Source organism: Heliangelus exortis, chromosome 1, assembly GCF_036169615.1.
Source record: "Heliangelus exortis chromosome 1, bHelExo1.hap1, whole genome shotgun sequence".
NCBI classification, from domain to species: domain Eukaryota; kingdom Metazoa; phylum Chordata; class Aves; order Apodiformes; family Trochilidae; genus Heliangelus; species Heliangelus exortis.
The window spans coordinates 158,363,088-158,382,256 of record NC_092422.1 but is presented as its reverse complement, the minus strand read 5'-3'; the positions used below and the strand labels follow the sequence as shown (position 1 = coordinate 158,382,256).

At 37.0% G+C, this 19,169-nt stretch overlaps 1 protein-coding gene across 2 annotated transcripts in view; it reads right to left on the bottom strand.

Annotated features, from left to right (window-relative positions):
- Nucleotides 1-244: 244 nt before the first annotated feature.
- Nucleotides 245-19,169, bottom strand: part of ATXN10 (ataxin 10) — a 91,805-nt gene continuing 72,880 nt past the window's right edge. Inside the window, exons 10-11 of one of the 2 annotated variants that reach the window (XM_071733303.1) lie at nt 15,327-15,390; nt 245-794 (exon numbers count right to left, since the gene is read on the bottom strand). In XM_071733303.1, the coding sequence (XP_071589404.1) occupies nt 607-794; nt 15,327-15,390 (252 nt within the window). In that variant the 3' untranslated portion in view covers nt 245-606. The remainder of the gene's footprint in view (nt 795-15,326; nt 15,391-19,169) is intronic. The other variant, XM_071733302.1, reaches the window with a different exon arrangement.

Below are 19,169 nucleotides of genomic sequence, written 5' to 3'. Positions count from 1 at the left end.
TTTGTTTTTAACACACTTGTCATGAAGACTGAAAGGTAACAAGGTAGAAGAGACAATTTGCTGATAATTTAAAAACACAGAAGGCACATCGCGTTTAAGCCACTAAATATTTATGTATCTACAATGTTCCAATGACTCTTACTAAGTAGAGATATTGAAGCACCATGACTGAAATCGGGTAGCTCATTGTTTAGCTCTGACTCAGCACAGGTCTTTTAAACAGAGAAGGCAGACTGCAAAGCAGTTACTTCTTTGTTGAGTTTTAATGATAGTTATCTCCAGGTTCAGCAATGGAAATTGTAACAACTCAGTACTACACGCATGACATCTTTCTACTAATAAAACAAGAAAGCAGTGAAATTTCAGCCACCTGAAAAGAAGGATCTTTTTCCATAGATTAATTTACCTAGGTATTTAGAAAATGTGTAGGTGTCCTTTTGTTTACAACAGTGAGGCAGAAGTATCATTTGGCAGTTTTTCTGAGAATGATTGTAACAGTTGCAGGAGACTGGAACTGAAGCTGAAGAAATATTGACTACCTGAGCAGGAACAAATATTTTAAAGGAGAAATCCTCTTTTAATGATTTGACTGTTCTTAATTTTTGTTCATGAAGGCTTTTTTCTGGCAGATCTCAGAATTAACTTGTCATCTCTTTTCTCAATCTCTAAACCCATACTCTCGAGGGCAGAATTGTCTGCTAGCCCCTTCTCCTCCATCTGGGCAATAAGCTCTTGGTTTCTCTCATTCTGCTCAGTGAGATTTCGGATAGCATATACTGCCCATTGGTTCACAACTGTTGGATCAAGTTAAGGATCATTTATCTAAAGATAGCACAATACTTATTTTAATTCATTACTCGATTACCCTCCTCCCCCTGCCTCCCTCAATCCTCAAACCCAGAAAACCAGCAGAAAGCAAGAGTCTGAAAAAGATGCTTACAGGCTATGACCCTGTACCTGCAAATACTTGAATATCAGGCAAAGCAACTTTAAATGAGGTATATTCATTAACTCCAGGCAAGTTTACTACGTTTTCTCTTGAATTAAAAAAAACCTACCAAGCAATAAAACATAAAGGAATTGCAGGAATTAAAAGGACATATTGTTTTAAACCAAAATTACAGTAAACTAGAATGATCCAATGACCTTCCTAGTGAGATTAATATGTGTTTACGATCTGAAAACTTACAACATTATACTTCCAAGGACTGGCAAATAACGTAAGCAGTAAGTCAGGTAGAAGAAAGAAGGAAAAGTTGAAGAAACATAGAAGAGACACATATCCCCATTAGTAACTGAAATCAGCACAAATCAAGTAGGAGACATAAAAATATTTAACTTCCAGTGCTATCTAAACTGGATTTTTTGCACCTGGGTGCTTTTACAAAGTTGCCAGCAGAACAGCCACCAAGATCACCAGCAGGTAGCTCTAGCTTGTGCTTAAATGGGCACAAGCTGCAACTCATTCACCTTCTAAGGTGGTCCCTTGGGGCCAGGATTGAGGCACATGTCAGGGCTGCAGACAAAGGATTTAAATTCCCAGGATTATCAGTCAGGCATCTTCCAAGTGAACTACAGTGTTCGTTTTACGAAGTGTCAGAGATTTTAGCCCCAATTCTGCAGCTGAAAAGCTATGTTATGATATAATCTTTCCCAAGTTACCCATACGGGAGGAAAGCCATTCTGAATCACACAAAAGTGGTTTGCCTGCAGGGCACCAATTATTTACTACATGTAGCTTCACATCCAGTAGAAGAATATGCATAATTTACTCATCTCCTTGACGTCTTTTGGGTTGGACAGTGTCTAAGCACAAAGATAAGAGCGCGCTTATGGGCATTTGCTGGAGGGTGACTGGGGGGAAAACACCACAGTTATGGAAGATGGGAACTTCAGCCAAAAGAGTAAAATACAGGAACTGGACTTTCCTACACAATCTATCATGACAGCATTTGAAAAAATCCAATACTACTGCATGCACGTTCTTCCTGTAGCAATCTGACCGTTTTCTCTGTGCACCTTGCACTGACTTTTGTGCCTCCCTCATCTGCTCCAGTGGTAAAAAAAAATTTCAGAATAGTGAAGTATGCCAAACTGATGGATGCACATGACCAAAGAGATGAACAAAGGCTGATACCTAGCAGGTCCCTCTGAGGTCTCATTTAAGGCATTTCATGAGCGCGAAAAAGGAACATGAAGTTCTCCCAATGAACTGTGAGAAAGATGCTAATATGCTCCCTGGCCCTGCTCCTGGGATAAGCAGCAGACTTCTCTTGTTGTGTTCCTAAAACAGAACTCTGCATAAAATACAGCACTTGCACAAAAGTTATTTTCAAAGAGTGACAGTTCTCAATCAAACAAAGTGCTAAACAGAGAAAAAGTATTCTCAAAATAATTTTGTTATGTATTAGCCTTGGCAATAATCCTGTTATCATCATCTTGATGTCCTTCAGCACAAAACCACTGCTAAACCCCACAGCAAATGATGTTTTCCTATTATCATATCTATTCATGCTTACATAATATCTAAGAGACCCCTATTATCTTATGAACTCTATCATCATTATGGCATTTATCATTATTGACTACTGTAGCTGAAGCTGCAAAATGGTTTCAATAATGTTTTCACTCACTCAAAAACTCTTTTCTGTATGTAGGTTTTCCATTGTAAATTCAGTAATGAATATGCATGATTTCCCTTGTTCACATGCTGTGTGAGGCTAAGACCTTTGGATGGCTGTGTGCAGACCTAGACAGATTTAAGTGTCAGTGGAGATTAAAGCTAGTCCCCAGCTAATATTCACATTACCCTCTTGCTCCTCTCCAAAGATAGAGACACAGAGAGAAAATTAAACATATTCTAGAGTCTCTAATCCTACCAACACTTTAAGCACTTGATTGTATGCTCAGCCTTAGAAAGAGAGCTTCTAAAGTTTCCATAGTTACCACAAATAAGAGCATGAGCCTGTTTGTTGTGAAACTGCATAAAAGAAAAGAAACCCAGCAAGCACAGTGGATCTGACTGCACAGACTTGTCTAGATTTTTCTGAGAGGACAACTCTCAAAATAATTAATATTGTAGACAAGGATGTGAAGAATACAATCGCTTTGGCACAGTTTGGAAGGGATAAAAAAGAAAGAAAAATTTTTATTTCATTTTGCAGGAGCTTCATTACTATACTACTTGTGCTTAGGGAATGAAAGCAAATATTTGTTGGCATTTGTAGCAGCTCTTTTTCAAAATCCATCAGTACTGATTACTATGGGATTCCTATGTTATTTTGACTGATAAAAACAATAGCTGATTCCACTTGCCATGTGTTTTATAGTTGTGTGACATCCTCATGCAGCAATTTAAAATTTACTGTCTAAACTCCTCTGGATTAAAATTTCATTTGTCAGGGAGGGGGACATACAGGGAGAAGAGAGGTGGAGAAAACAGGCTGGAAATCTGCCCTGTAAGATGGTAATTTTTACTATTTGGAATCAACATACACCCAGAAAATATATGCCTCTAAAACCTGTGGAAGTTTTGCCACTGACTTCAAAGGAAACATTTTACAATTCTTTTGTTTCTTTTCATATGGATTCTGCTGGAGGTAACGCTAGCAATAGCACTGTGACTCTTTATAAATTTAATGGTGTGTAAAATAGCAACTGCATACTGTCAGGAATTGCTGACCAATATCCTATTGTGATGCACTTACACACCATTTCCCAAAGAGAGCATTCCAACTTTTCAATATTCTATTAGGAGGTCCAATTTGGACTAAATGCTATTGGCAAGTCTGTTATAGCCACCAGGACCCTTATGAATTGTTCTATAAAATTATTTGGATTCTGTGTGTTCATAATTTTTAATGAGGTTTGACTTGGTAGTTACACAGCAATGCGTAAGTAATCTTAAAAGTACATTGCTTGAAGAAAGGCAAGTAGTAAGTTTTAAAGGTTAAGTATTACCATTAACTAATATAGGATACTGAAAAGTGGTGACAAGGAGAATGAAATATGTACACCTCTTTTAAGACCCCTTGATAGTTATTAGTACTGAGGAATTTCTAAATATAACATCCTTAGTGGAGAGTTTGATTTATTACATAGAGCAGGTAATTTATTTTTTTTTTAATTAGACCTTTTCTTGAGCTACAGTTGCTTTTCAACGATTAAATAGTTACTCAGGAAACTTTCTTCCTCACAAGTCATTTGGCCTAATGAGAAAAAGAGGTTATTCTTTGTCCCATTCAATTACTTCATTTAAATATGATATTTGACAATTTAAATATTAACTGCATTTTCATCAGATATAGGAAGACATAGAAAACCTTATAACCAAAGACAACCCACAGAGGTTGGAACCCTAGTCAAATGGGATGTCTATGCAACAGCTAAAGCTACTCAACTTGTCTAGGAGCTTTTGTGGAGCAGATCTGCAGGGCTAGAAACCAGAGACAATGAAAATACAATTCTTGTTAATTGTATTTCTTTCTGGTCTTTAAAAAGTAATCCAATTATGACAAAAACTTCTGTACACAGCAATGAAGTACTAAGTGTCACATCAGAAGAGTCACTTTCACTAAAAGATTTGACTGGACCACACTGAAAAAGGCATAAACCATTTCCCCTTCAAGTGTTTCAGTCCTTCGAAGTACTTCTGTTTCACAGCAACGTGAAGATAACTCTTCCCACCATTAAAAGAGGTCTCCAGTTGCTCCTGCAGCTGTTAATCGCAGTTCAGATCAATGTGTTGTGGCACACGTAGTAGACAATTAGGATTTTGGTCCCTCACAATCAAATTGCTTACAAAACTCTGTAAGTTTCTTCCTGTTGGGGGTTTTACTAGTTTCATGAAGTCCTAGAAGCTGTATAAACCCCCTCCTTTACCTTTTTTTTTTTTACATAACTTTTACTTTTGTTTAAGACGTTGCCAGAAAAGTAATAACAGAAAATGTAAAGAACTAAAGGTATTACTTTAATCTACTTATTTTAAAGAGGGTAATTCAGATTTTTAAAACTAATATTTTGGATTCTATTTATACCAAACAGTAAATTATCAGCATCAGAAAACTTCAGGAATTCTGCCTATAGGAACTTAAAATACTCTGCCTAAAAGTTAGAATAAAAAGGATTAAAATATTTCTGCTGCCTGTATTTTTATTTATTCCCTATCATTTATTGTCCTTTGTCACTGTGGTTGTCACATTCTGGGTTTAAATGCTAGAACCAGGCTGTGTTTTGTCAGCTGGGAATTTCCCTCCCTCCCTTATTGACCTGGTTCTTGTAGAGCAGACACCACACAACCCATCTCATCTAGAAGCTTCCAAGGTGGTCAGGTACCATTGGACGCTGGAAGAGGCATTTATTCCTGAGAAACCTTTTTAGGGATACGATTTGTAACGCTGGGAAACCTAAAGCAGAGGTTCATTTCTGCAACAGGTAACTCTCACCTTGTCCAAGGGATAAGCAGGAAGGTGGGATCAGCCACCACCAAACTTCACACTCCACCACTACGTGGCAGCAAAGCTTCACTGGACATGCATGAAGTAGGAGGCCTGCAGCCAGCCCTTTCCTACTTCTCTTCACTGAGAGGAAGACCAGGGTGGGTGACAAGAATGCCCTATATAAATTTGCCTCCACAAAATAATCTGGTAAAAACTGAAATCTTATCCTCAAAAAACTGAACTGGGGCTTGCAGCTTGAATTCCACTCTGCAGATGAACATTGCTTTGCTAGAGAAACAGTTCAAATGGTACTATCTCAGAACAGACAGGCAAAAACTACTCAGTTTAAAGTAACCAAAATAGTTTCACTACTAAATCAACATTTTCTGCAATTCACAGCCTGCAGAAATCAGGCAACATTGTTAGCAGAAAATAATTGTACAATAAATATTTTTTCCAGTTCTCAAGCCTTCACTAACCTCCCACACCAGTAGTTCTCTCTTCCTACAGCAGACCAACACCATCTTTCTGGCAACCTGAATTTTTATCAGTCTCTTAACATCCTACCTATTATCTCCAATGATTAATCCATTTCTTAACGTGTGCCTTGTGAGACAGAAATTCCTCAACACTGGTCTGATATCTTCTCTATAATCAACAGACAAGCATGTTGTATCTCATGTGTAACTTTCAGTAAAAGTTCACCCACATTAAGTATCTCTGGCTGATATACTTTAAGACTAGAATGGATTATTCTACCTCTTTGGCCCAACAATTCTGCACAGAACACAGATGACCAGAGGTCACTCACTCTTCAAAGCAAGACTCACAATTCTGTTCCATGAACAAAATATTTTCATATTTTTCTGAAAGATATCCAATGTTGACTGGAAGATTTCCCTAATTAAACAGTTCCAGTGAGTAAATACCTCATTCACTATATCCTGTGATTTATTTCTAGTTTAGATTTGTTAAAATAGCTTCCAAACACTGATTTTCATCATAGATTAAAACAGAAATAACTCACAGATCAAGATCAGGGAAACTGAGGGAGATATTCCAAGCTTTGCTTAATTCTTTTACTTCTTTGCTTAATTCTTTTACTTCTTCCCTCCATTTGTATTTTTCAGCATCCTTTTTGAAGCACAGGCACCACAGCTACACCACAAATTCTGCCTAAATTTGCTATATGGTTGATTACAGTTGCAACACAGTTGTCTGCTTCTCATGGCTATTAATAAAGAAAAAATGAAAAAAAAAAAAAAGCTCACAATATTCAGTTGCCCTCTCACTCCTAGCTACACTCCCATAAGTCCAAACTCTCTGGGTCATTCAGAAACACATTTTCAGCACTGCCCAACTCCAACAAACAGTCCCAAATCATGAGACTCATTCTGGATTGCAAGGCTTGTCTGCTTTTAACTACATTCCCAGTTCAGTGACATCCAGCTGAATCGTACCCAATGTTCATGAAAGTCCTGTTTATTACTATAGCAATTTGTGTTACTAAGACTTTTCTTACCTTGAGTAATGTGGGGATTTTCCTCCCTGGATCACAACTATTCTAAGTTAAGAGATTACACAAGACACTACTGAGCAGTACTGTATACCCAGACTGCTCTTAGTCTTTAACGTCTGCCAGCTAAACATTTAATCCATATTTTATGGGCCTCCTTTCATGCTCTCTGGAACTTGAAAACACAGTGCCAACACACCTTAGTATACTATGAAATTAAACACAAAATTCTGGTCAATTACTCCAGAGCTACAAAAGCCATACTACATGTTTAGTTTTGTCAAGCTATTTTTATTACAATGTCTCTTATGCCAAAACTCAGAGAGCTTGCAAAAAAAATAATTAAGCCATAGGCTCTAGTTTGTTTTACTTTTTTCTTTACTGAGACTTGTAACACTAGCTTGAAACCATGAATATGATACATTCATTTTTGCTGCTTAGGGTGCCAATTTTTTTTTTTTTAATTATGACTTACATTCTTAATAGAAAACCATGATTTATGAGTAACTATAAATCATTTGGTTTTAAAATAAAAAGAATCCCACTCTTGATCAATCTCAGGATAATGCATCACAGTTAAATATTCTGTTGGTACAGTCCCTTCTATTATACTAATCCCATTTTAGGAATTCATGACAACTAAGCCTGTTAGTTATCTAGATGAGGTACTGGGGAGTTACCAAGTTGTTACATTGAAAAAAGCTCCAATTGCTGCTACCTAACTGTTAAAAATGTCTTAGTTTATTTTCTTTACCCATTTACAGAAAAAACGCAAAATTCCATTAAGTTGAAACTCGTGTGCCAAATTATTATTAAAACCTAGAGCAAACATTAAGATACAAAGCACTAAAACATAGGGGGATGGTAACTGTTGACAAAATGATTTAGTATCAGGCAGACTGTAGTGATTTTAAATTTCCTCGGACATGTAAAGAAAAAAGCTCCACCTACACATAAAAATAGACATTTATATGCACACAAATAGAAATAAAGAGATTTCTAAAAGGCTTTAAAATGATAATTATAAAAGTCAAATAAAACTTTCAAACATTTGTCACTAGAATAAAAAATCAAACTTAACTGAGATGTGGTCAAACTGATTCTAATTTATCACTAAGGTAGGTGAAAAGACAAGCTGACTCACAATTTGGACTGAAGCTCAATTTCCCTTTATAAACTATAGAGATTAATCTTTTTATAAAATTCAACAAGGATTTGCATGCCATTTTATCTTTCAGCATTGTACTTGTGTATTTAATTGATTCAGGGCCCCTGAATAACTTATGTGGCATAACTCCCACCCCTGCTGGTTCTGGTAATTTTACATGTCACTTTATGACAAATAATCAAAACAGTGAAGGTAAATGAAACTCCAGTTCCAGTCTCATACAACACCAGATGATGTCTAGTGTGTATCCAAAAATAACAACTGTTTCATGAATGGGTGTTTTGAAAGATGCAACTGCATTATAACCAGCTAAGGTTTTTCTACCATGTTTGCAAAATAGCCATTAGCCACAATTATATCTACTACAGTTTCAGCAAAATGGTTACATCTCCTTGAAGGAATCTCTGAACAACAAGAGACAAGAGAAAAATCAGAAAGGTCAGTGGAATGGACTGCAATGATACCCTTAGCATGAAAGGAAAAGTTAGATTTTGGAAAACAATTTGGAAATAGAATAAATTCTCAGCAAATATCTAGGGAAATAAGGGAAAATGATTCAAGGATCAGGAAGGAGCAATGTATTTGCCAGTCAAAGTTACAGATTGTTTTAACAGTAGTGACCAAAAATGGGACAACAGAAAAATGTCAGAATAGAGATATTATGTAAGGCATTGGCCATTTGACATCTGAATATTCTTTGGAGGCATGCAACAAACAATGTCAAGAAGACAGAATGAAATATGATAAGGTGGTTGTAGGAGGCATTCCATTCTCAACAATATTTTTTAACCACTCCTAGATTTATTTAAAAAAAACAAAAACCAAACCAAACAAAAACCTTTGGGTCTCAAATTTCTAGTGCTCTGTCTCAGCCCAGAGGGGAATTTTTCAAAAGAAAGTCTACAGAAAAATCAAGCAAGCTTTTTGAGCAATAAAAGAAGTGAAATATTATATTTTCTCTGTTTCTTTTTTTTCTTTGGTGTTCCTGGTAACTCAGGATCCGCTTTCTTTTGCAAATTCAAGCCTGTCATGGATTTAAATTCACCAAGAGGATTAGGGCAGAGCACAAATATGACAATATTTGGTTTAGAAATAAGAGTTATTAACTTTAATTCCTTATTTTTACATGCATGAGTTGGTGCCTACAGAGATTACTCTTCTCAAGGGATTAGAAATATCCCAATGTAACATTTGAAAGAGCCTTCTTACATTCTGTCCACCTCTTTTACACTTTCTCCAGCTCTAAGAGGGACCCTGTTCATCACACAGGGTTTTTAATGATGGTACTTGTCACTTACTGGAGCTGGGTAGAAGCAAGATATTGAAGAACAGACTTAATATTTATATCTCTGCAAATCTGCTGTAGTATTTTAAATACTTTTAAGAAAGTTAATACACCTCTTCTGCCAGCAAACTCTGAATTTCAGTATTTTCATAATCCTGCAGATGGACTAAATAAACTGCACCCTGAAATTATGGAATCAGCAACCTGAAAGATACCATTAGGAATTAAGTTTGTTAAACGTCTAAACACAAATTTTAATATGTGGTAATTTCTGAAAGAGAAAAAAAAAAAAAAAGTGATGGCACTTTCATTTCCCAGAGTATCTGTTCCTGTACTGCACACTGTATTGTTACTGTGGTCTTAGTCTTTTTCATCTTAAGGAGAACTTTGCACTTCATAAGGGCAAATTTGTTCCTAGGGAAACTGTGGATTATTGATACAGTCAGAAGATATAGAACCATCTCACCAAAAAAATCACATCTTTGTTTGCATTCTAACGTAAACATATTCTTACAACAGGCAGTTCAGAAGTGCAATTTCTGAGTCAGATGTAAAAACTACTGAACATTACACCTAATCCTGATCTTTTAGGTTTATTTTCTTGGTTCTTCACCCTTAGGTGAGTTCTGCTCCAAAGAGTTTACAACATACAAAGAAGATACACAATGGGTTAAGACATGGAAGTTGTATTATCCCAGCTCCTCAGATATGAAGCCTATGTGAAGAGGGGTTTAAAACAGGATTAGGTCACATGAATGCCTCCTGTACCCTTTTTTAACAGGGACCATGCACTTAGTTCCAGCCCCCTCAGAGCTTCACAATAATGTTTTTATTTACATTTTGGAGACCTTAATGAATATTGTACAGAAAAATCCCACTTAGAATTAAATCCAGACTTCTTTAGTCCATTAATGCTTCTGTATGAATAAGCCCAGCTCCTCACAGTGCTTCTTTCAAGAGTGTAAAGACACCTTGATGCTTAGTGACAGAATAGGGATTGGAGGCCAGATGATCACAGAATTGTTTTCATTGGAAAAGACCTTTAAGATTATCAAGTCCAACAGTTAACAGCACTGCTAAGTCCACCACTAAACAGTGTCTCTCAGCACCACATCTACATGTCTTTTAAACAACAATCTTCCCCAATTAAACTAAAAGCAGTGTCTGGGAATAACTGTGTTTTCCCTCTTTTACCATGAGAAACAAGAAGAAGGTTCAAGCCTCTTTGGAATCACTCAGGGAGCTATCCCACCACTGCAGCCTGGGATCATACAACACTAAGGGATTCCCTGGTGAGCCACACAGACTCCCAAGCTCCATTAGTATCCAACAAAATCCAGCTATAAGGAGTGCACAGCAGCTTGCAGGAATGGCATAGGCTTTGGGTCTGCTGAGTAAGGTGAAAGAAATAAGGCCCTCTCACAGACTGCTCTTGCTCAGTGAATATATTTGTATCTGTTTCTAGTCTGAAAAATTAATCTGAATATACTTGTAAGATGCAGAGAAGGGTTTCTGCATATGATACAAACTAGAAATACTCCTATCTCTCCAGGGTTTTGGAGACAAATTCTCAGCATGTAAGAATTGAATTAGAGTATGGCAATACAGCAATTTCTTCTTGCTTGACCATTTTTTTTCCCTTCTAGCTCCACCTATGGTAGTTGGCTGCCACTCAGTAGATATTTTGCATTGTCTTTGGAATTGAAATCTCAAGGTTCCACTAATGACTTTTGTTCTTCACCTGTGCTGACAAGTTCTATTTTTCCACTGCCAACTTCAACCACTAGTAGGTCACTGAAAGCTTACTATATACCTTTTGATTGAAGTCATAGTGACAATAAGTACTGGTTTACAGAAACTAACTTTCCAATAGTGCTCTGTGTGTGAGGATGAGAACTGCAGACTTTGGACTTGTCCAGCAAGGCAAATGTCAAAGGGATGAGGAAAAGGGAAATGCCTTCCAAGTGGGCAGAACCTGACTGTGCATGAGGGGGTCGTTATTATTTTCCTTAGTAGTCTAGGTCCTTTGCACTGATCATATCCACTGAAATAACATGACTTTATGTATGCTTATGAAAATACAGAATCAAATAGGTCAGTTCAAGCTACTAAATATATTGGCAGTGCCTAAAGTGAACTTTCCAAAGGAAGGCAACCATTACTGATGTAAAATTATGCTGTATTTTCCTGCCAACATACATGAAACAGCCACATTTACATGAAAATTGTTCAACTCTGATGGTTTACTCAGCAAAGTTAACTCAAACTTCTGTTGTTGCTTTTCCCTGGCTTCCACTCAGCTGTGATCCTGTTTAACAGTATGAGGCTTATTTTAGGTTGCATTCTAATTTAGAAATGTCTGTCGGTTCCCCGAAAAGTCTTTGCTGGCATCTTGCAAAAACAAACTGCCATTGTTGTAGACCAAAGCAACTTGATTTCTAGCTTTAGTCAGAAGTTTCAGGAACCACAATTATACTTGCTGCTGCCATTAAGTCAAAAATATTTTCAATCTACCTCTCAGATGACTTTCAAACTGAAAAGAAGACGCTTAGAGAAAGTGTATCTGAAAATTAACTTAGATTTTCTACTTTTTTATCCATTAGTCAAACTAATGGGCCTATGTATAAATATCCACAGCAACCATGTGCTTTCCTTTCACAAAGGCTGATAATTCTTATACCTAAAACATATCTAAGCTGGGTGTTCACTCATATGTGTGTGTATATATATAGGTGTGTACATACACACTACACAGCCGGATATTTTTTCTTCAAGTATGACTGCACTTTCAGCTAACAGAAACCCATGCTAGATTAGGGATTAATATAATATGGATACTGACAATGTAATTCCAATTAAATTCAGGCAGTCACAAAATCGGTTTATCAAGAGACCTACTATAAGAACCTCAAAAGAGTAAGATTGGCAAGCATCCTGACAAAACAAGAATATCCCATCTTCAAAACTGCATTTCACTTCTGATTTTCATTTTTGCTCGAAGGAGCAAAAAACACAGACAGCTAGTTAAGGTAAACTGAGAAGTCTTCTATAATAAACAGGTGAGTTTACCTAATGTTTTTGATGAACACCTTTTTTATTTACTAGGGTCAACAGTCTTTTGATCAGAATTGGCTGGTCTCCCTCCTGATGTTTGCCTTAAGCCAGTGGAATCTATGAAAGCTCAGAAATTAAACTAGAAGGAGCAGTTAGATCTTAGGATAAGGTAAAAGACAAGAACAAAAAGAAGCAACTCTAGTATCTCTGATGCTAGAGCCTGTCAAAGATTGTGGTTCAGAGAACAAAATAGAAGATATTTTGATTTAAAACACCATTTCAACCCAAATAACCTGAAAAGCAGATTCTGGAGTAAAATTTGTATTGGTATTACCCTGACAGGTATCTCCAACACACTCTGCTATTCCGTGGCAGGTTTAAAGTATTTGTTTCCAAACATTTAAGTACTTAAATGAAATCTCACTTAAGCACTTAATGAAATCTCAACTCTAGAGCTTAGATGTCTCCAAAGCAGATAAAACTGAGACAAAAATGTACATCTATAATGACTTAGAAATTGAAGAAATTCTTATATAAAAGCAATTTGGATGAAACTTTTTCCAGTCAGCTTTATCCAAAGAGAAATCCCAGTAACAGAGCCTGAAACCACAAAAACTGGCACTAGAAACAAGAACGTAATGAGAAGTTTCTGGACACGAGTCTCTGCAAGAGAGACCTAGAGCAACCTTTTCTTTGCAGCTTTCCACATTATCTTGGAAAACTGTACCACCACTGAGAGATCATATTCAGATTTTAACAACGCTCTCAACACCCAGCTCAAGAGCTGTCTAAATACTTCCTTTTCATTAATCATTCCTGAAAAGTGATAAAATATACTCACTCTGGATCACGAAGTTAAAACACGGGCAATTTCAAGATGTTTCAGCTTTAAGCAAGTAGGGTGTCCAGTCTTACCAGGCACATAGCTCTAGTTTTCAAGCATTACAAAATGGATTTGTACCAGACAGGACTGGGTGCACAGAGGGAGGAGAGAAACAGTTGAACCTCTTCAGAGATTCAGCTGTTGAGCAACAGAGTGAGGCACCTACATGCTTCTAGGGACTGATCTCTGGTGTCTGGAAATAGCAGAATATGCTGCAAAGCACGTGAAAGTAGTGACAGATACAAACTGAAAAACCCTCTTCTGCCTCTCCCTACATGAGACATTCTGAGAAGGCAGCAGATGAGGATCATTAGAGGCAGGGAGGCTTTAATTTCATGTAGCAGAAGAGCACCTGGAACAGCTCTAGGTCAAAACGGTAAACAGAGTAGAGGCCAGAAGCTGTGCTCCAAAAGCTGATGCAGCAAACTTCGTCACAGCAGGCTACTGCCCCCTCTGCCCAAGTGCTGCTTACTTTTCCACATACTTGAACACTGTCTGCTATGGTGGCAAAAGCCCATACTAAAAGGTGTCATTATGTTCAGTAAGGATTTAAAAACCAAGTAAACAAAGTTTTATTTTCTGGTAAAAATTTATAGTCCAGCTCTAAAAATGTCAGCCTGTATCAAAAGGTGCAAGTTGCACATTGCCCAAAATGCAGTCAAGGCTCTCATGATATTTTATTTTCATTTCATTCAAGATCATAAATTACAACTCCACCTTTTGAAGGCTTCAAATTTCATCCTTTTTTACTAGCAGCTAAAATGAGGCACTAATCCTAGGAAGAAAATCTAAAAGTCATTGCACAGCTCTGACTTCTAGCAGTTACTGGGGATCAAAACTCCTTACTAGGTTTTCTCAGGGCTCCTTTTCTGCTTAGAGAAGGGTAACTTTTCTGGTTCTTCCCACAGCTTCCAGCAGTGCCCCTCACCAGAATCAGACCATGGAGCTCCAGCTCCATTATCGGGCCTTGTCATGAGCCTCACTGTCAGTGATGAATGTAAAAACCTTGCTTATCAAGCAACAAAGTGAGTAACTCAGAAAATACTTAACACCCACTGCTCCTCCACCCAGCTTGTTAACAGTTTGCTACATTATTCCACCCTTCTAAGAATTTTTAATGTAGATAATGTTCTACTGCACAGAGTTAGGAGAATATATAACATTTTCACAATCTTTTTTTTTTGTTGTTTTTATGACAGTTGTTAAAAGGTGTTTCCTGAAAAAGTAATTAAAAAAACCCTGCTTCATATATTCAAGTATAAGAAAGCTGACATTACTCTAGATAGAAAAAGGCATTAGATTTCCAGATGCCCTTATCAGACACTTATAAGGAGCTAATTATACAGCAGAAAACTCACCCAGTGAACAAACCAGTAGGATTACTAAGCAGCTCATGCAGCAATGGATAAGTTTGCCTAACAACTGTTTATATTCCATATGAAGTTATTTCCCTTTAACAGCAAACTACATTGTGAAGTCTATGCTCTTAAATCCCAAATATTAAGCCATTTACATTAAACCCCTCCCAACATTTCAGTAGTATGTAGCACTAATTTTCTTAATTATAAACACTTCCATTACAGATTACTAGTCATGTCTCCATGCTTACAGTAAGTTCTCCAGTCAGATTTAACAAGCTTATTGAATTGATGGGGCAGTAATTTAAGTTTACTAAGTAGATTTCAACTGGAGCAAAAGCTCCAAGACCTGATACAATGACCAAACTCTTAATTCAGATTTCTATTAGTTTGCTCTCTGAATATTTATTGTTTTCAGAAATATAACCACAGTTCAACTTAGAACACAGTTCATGAAAGCCTATTTATGAGCTTGCTCACATGTAAGCTGAATATTTAAATACAACCTGGAAACTCCTGAGGTCAGTTTGACTTCGGCACCAGGTGGAAGCAGTGCTGGCATAAATATATTAAATGCCCTCATCTCTTCATATTCAGTAATAGGAATTATTTTGTAAAGGATACAAGGATTGTTGTCATCAATGCTGCAGTTGTCCAGGATCAAGGGGATGCCATCTAACTCATAGACCTAAATAAAAGCAAAAGTTTAATTTTAAGATATCCCAGCAATACTAATGGATCTTTCATGCAAGAAATATCTTAAAATGTAACAGGAATGATCAGAAAGATTAAACAGGTTAACATAAATTGCAGAAAAAATCTGTTATTATCAGCAGTATCACAATATAGTAACACAAGAAGACATTAATTTCACATTCTTCCTTTATTAGCACATGCTTTACTGAAGGATTTTCTATGTTGTGCTTCTCTCACTGAGCCTGAGAAGCCAGGCCTATTGACAGCTCATGCTTTCTTCCTGAAGGACCAAACACAAAAATCTACTGAATGAAAAAGACAAAAATTTGAAAAGTACATATACACATTCACACAGATTGGCATGGGGCCAGGTATCTTTAGTATCCATGCAACCTCCAAAAGAAATGTTCTACCTGTATGCACCCAAGCAGAATATTGACCTTTTTTTCCTTCCTTCAAGAAGGTGTTCATTAGCAAACCAGCAAAGATAAGATCTGTCATTTTTTGTTCTCTATATACACATACACATGTGAATTCACAAATTAAACTAATGTATTTGGTGTATGTATGAGCTAAAGTATAAACCTAAAAGACTCATACATCCATGCTCACATTACTAAGAACTTAGGACAAGCTGATGTTAACAATAAATTCGCAGCATAATTATCTTAAGTATATTCTAAAAGAAATGTAACCAGAGTTTTCAAATACATCATACATACATCAACAACATACATCATCATGCATATCTATAACTTTAGAAAGTGTTATTAAATGAAAACCGGTTCTAAATTATCTTCAAAATTTCTTGGAAATTTTTAGTTACAAAAATGAGGATTAATTATTTATATAATTATGCCCATATATTATTTATATTCTTTAACCCATCCTGACACTGCCCTGGGCAGCTTCATCTGCATTTAAGATGGGGGATAAACAAAAATTTCCTTCCAACCTCAACTATTCAGTGATTCTTCAGTCTCCCAAGTGTACTTGTCCAGATCTTAAATTCTTCAATTGCTCAAAATTTAATTTCAGCCCATGAACTAGCAGGGCAAAGGAATTTAGGCAGAATGTCAATTTAGGTTGTGGCTTGTTGACAGGATTTTCTCTTCCATCTTTTTTGCTCAAAATAAGATGCATTTTTATGTACCATGTAAAACAAAAAAATCACAAAGTTTACACTGCAGGATGGATCAGTATTCTGAAGTGCAAGTTCCACGGTAAGAGGAGACAGCTGGGGAGGAGCAGATTTAGATGTGAAATCCATAAGTGACTACCAATCAGTAGAATTGAATTCAGAGACTAATCTGAGAACATTTCATCCCTCTTATAAATCCATTTTCAGATAATCTTGTTGTGGAGTCTCAAGTTATAACACGAGAAAGTAACAGAGACAGATACACAAACAGGCAGGGCTTACTTGTAAGAGCAGCACAGAGCACTGCTAGCTCTTAATCTAGGGTAAGTGCTGTCAACTGAAATAAACCATGCAATCTGTTCCACTTCCATTCAAACGAGATGTCTGGTTAGAGGTGCAAGTATTTGGAGAAAGTAAAATTTTATTTAGAATTCACACATACTTCCAAAAACTACTGTGGGAATGCAATGAGATTTCTTTAAAGTTCAGTGTGAGCAGAAGCAGCAAACCACAGCGTTAGTAATACCTTAGCATAAAAACCATTTGCTAACTTCAACTGCCTTATTCACCCACGGAGAGACTATTGAAAAGCTTACAATTAAACTGTATATATAATTTGACCATTTCAGGGATAGCTCTTGTTATCAGTACACCAGCTTTACTATGACATTTGTGAGCTACTACACAGTGAAATGAAGAAAGAAGAAGAAACCTTACAATATGTCCATCCAAGACAAATCTATTTACTCCTCAGAGTGACCCGTGAGTTCAAATTCTAGTCCTAGTTCCTGCCAGCTGTTTGTGGACCAACAGTGATCCAGCATCTTATGGTAACCTCAAATTCATGGCAGTGTATTATAATAAATAAAGCCCTGAGCAACATGCTCTGATTTCAGTTTTGAGCAGGAGGATGGACTTCAGATCTCCTGAAATCCCTTCCAGAACAAATGACTGTGCATGAGTCTCAAAGTCTCCAACATTCCAGGTCTCCAAAAATGACCTGACAGATCTTACCCATGAATACCCTAAGCAGTTCTGCTCTGGACAAGTGAATGGTTATGACCCTTTGAGTCCCTTCTGCCTCTAGAGTCTGCACAACTTTCTCAGACAGAAAATAATATTAGAATAAATTATGCCAATGAAAAGCAATGCAGTTAAATACATACTGGGGATTTGTTGCTGATTTTTTGTCCTCATTAAAGATACATTAAAGTCTTATTCCTTTTGAAACTACCACATGAGGACCACATAATGACTACGTAAGTGAGAAATCCATCCTTCAGGCACTGCCACCAAAGAGGCTGACCAAGAGGAGTTATTTTTCTTCCAGGATCTGCTCAACAAGATAGGTAATTAGTAATTAGACATCTGGGCAGAATCCAGCTGTTGATTTGCATTACAGAACAGCTTAATAAGAATAGGAATGTATTAACTGCCTAGGTTCACAAATTGCCTTTGATGGTACTTAAAAATATTACTCCATTTTGTTCACCTGTGAGTCTTGGGTTTGGGTTTTTTTTTTTGTTTGTTTCTCCAAGCAGCAGAAGTGACAGGAGATTCTACTTCAAAGGACAAAAGAACACTTTAATCCCTTAGTGCTAGTGGATTCCTAGGCCTACTGCAGGCTACAGGCACTTAGGCTTAGAATAGAGACAGCTGTGGCTTGCGGCAATCAAGTCTATTATTGGAGTTCACCACATCCTGCAGATCTACTGAAATACTTGTGGACAGAGGCTCCTTTCTCCAGGACATCACAGCAGACTTGCTGAGCCAGTTTGAGAGCTCCTTGCACCAGCGTCGTCGACTTTGAGAGCAAAAAGAGATCTTTTTGAAGGCAATGTATCTTCAGAATACTCTTTTACCTACTATAGTGTCTAGGTAAGCATGTATTTAACATTTTGAAGTTTGAAATGCAGAAATCACAGCAACAAAACTTGTTGCTCCTGCTATGTTAATTTCAAATATATTCTCCTTTCCATTATTTCCTGGAGGAGACACGAGGCTTTTTTGAACTCTCCCTTGCCTCTTTCTGGGAAAAAAAAAATTTCAAAAATTGTAGAACTGAAAAGGAGGATTACTTTGTAATGCCCTAAAACTGTCCAAAGACAACTGGCTTAGAAGATGAAGGCTTCAGCCTTACTGAGGCAGAAAGGAAGAGACAACATGAAGGTACCAAGCACACTATCAGGACTGAGCCAAAACAAGCAGAAGCTGGAGTGTCCAGCTACTAGGAGAGGGTAACAACAGTTGCTGACTAATTTTTTTCCACTAACCTTTCCAAGAGCAAAACACAGGAGTTTCCAGACATTGAGATGATAATATAAACACTTGAGCATTCAGAATAGGGTCCCCACAAGAGAAAGTAACATTATCAGTTCATTTGTTATTTAAACAATCAGCTTTCATCATTTACTTATTTTCAGTTCCTGAAACAGAAACTACTTTTCAGTAACAAATGGATGTTGCTATGAGAAGCAGGCTCTTAGAGCTTTTTAGGTTTACATCTGCTAGTTAATATGGATAAAGCAAGGTCCAACTCTAGAAGAATTTAGCTTGAAATGATGAATATTTACTGCTTTGGTCTTCACCTATCCTAGCAGCAGCAGTAAAAGAAAACAATGGCTCTAAGC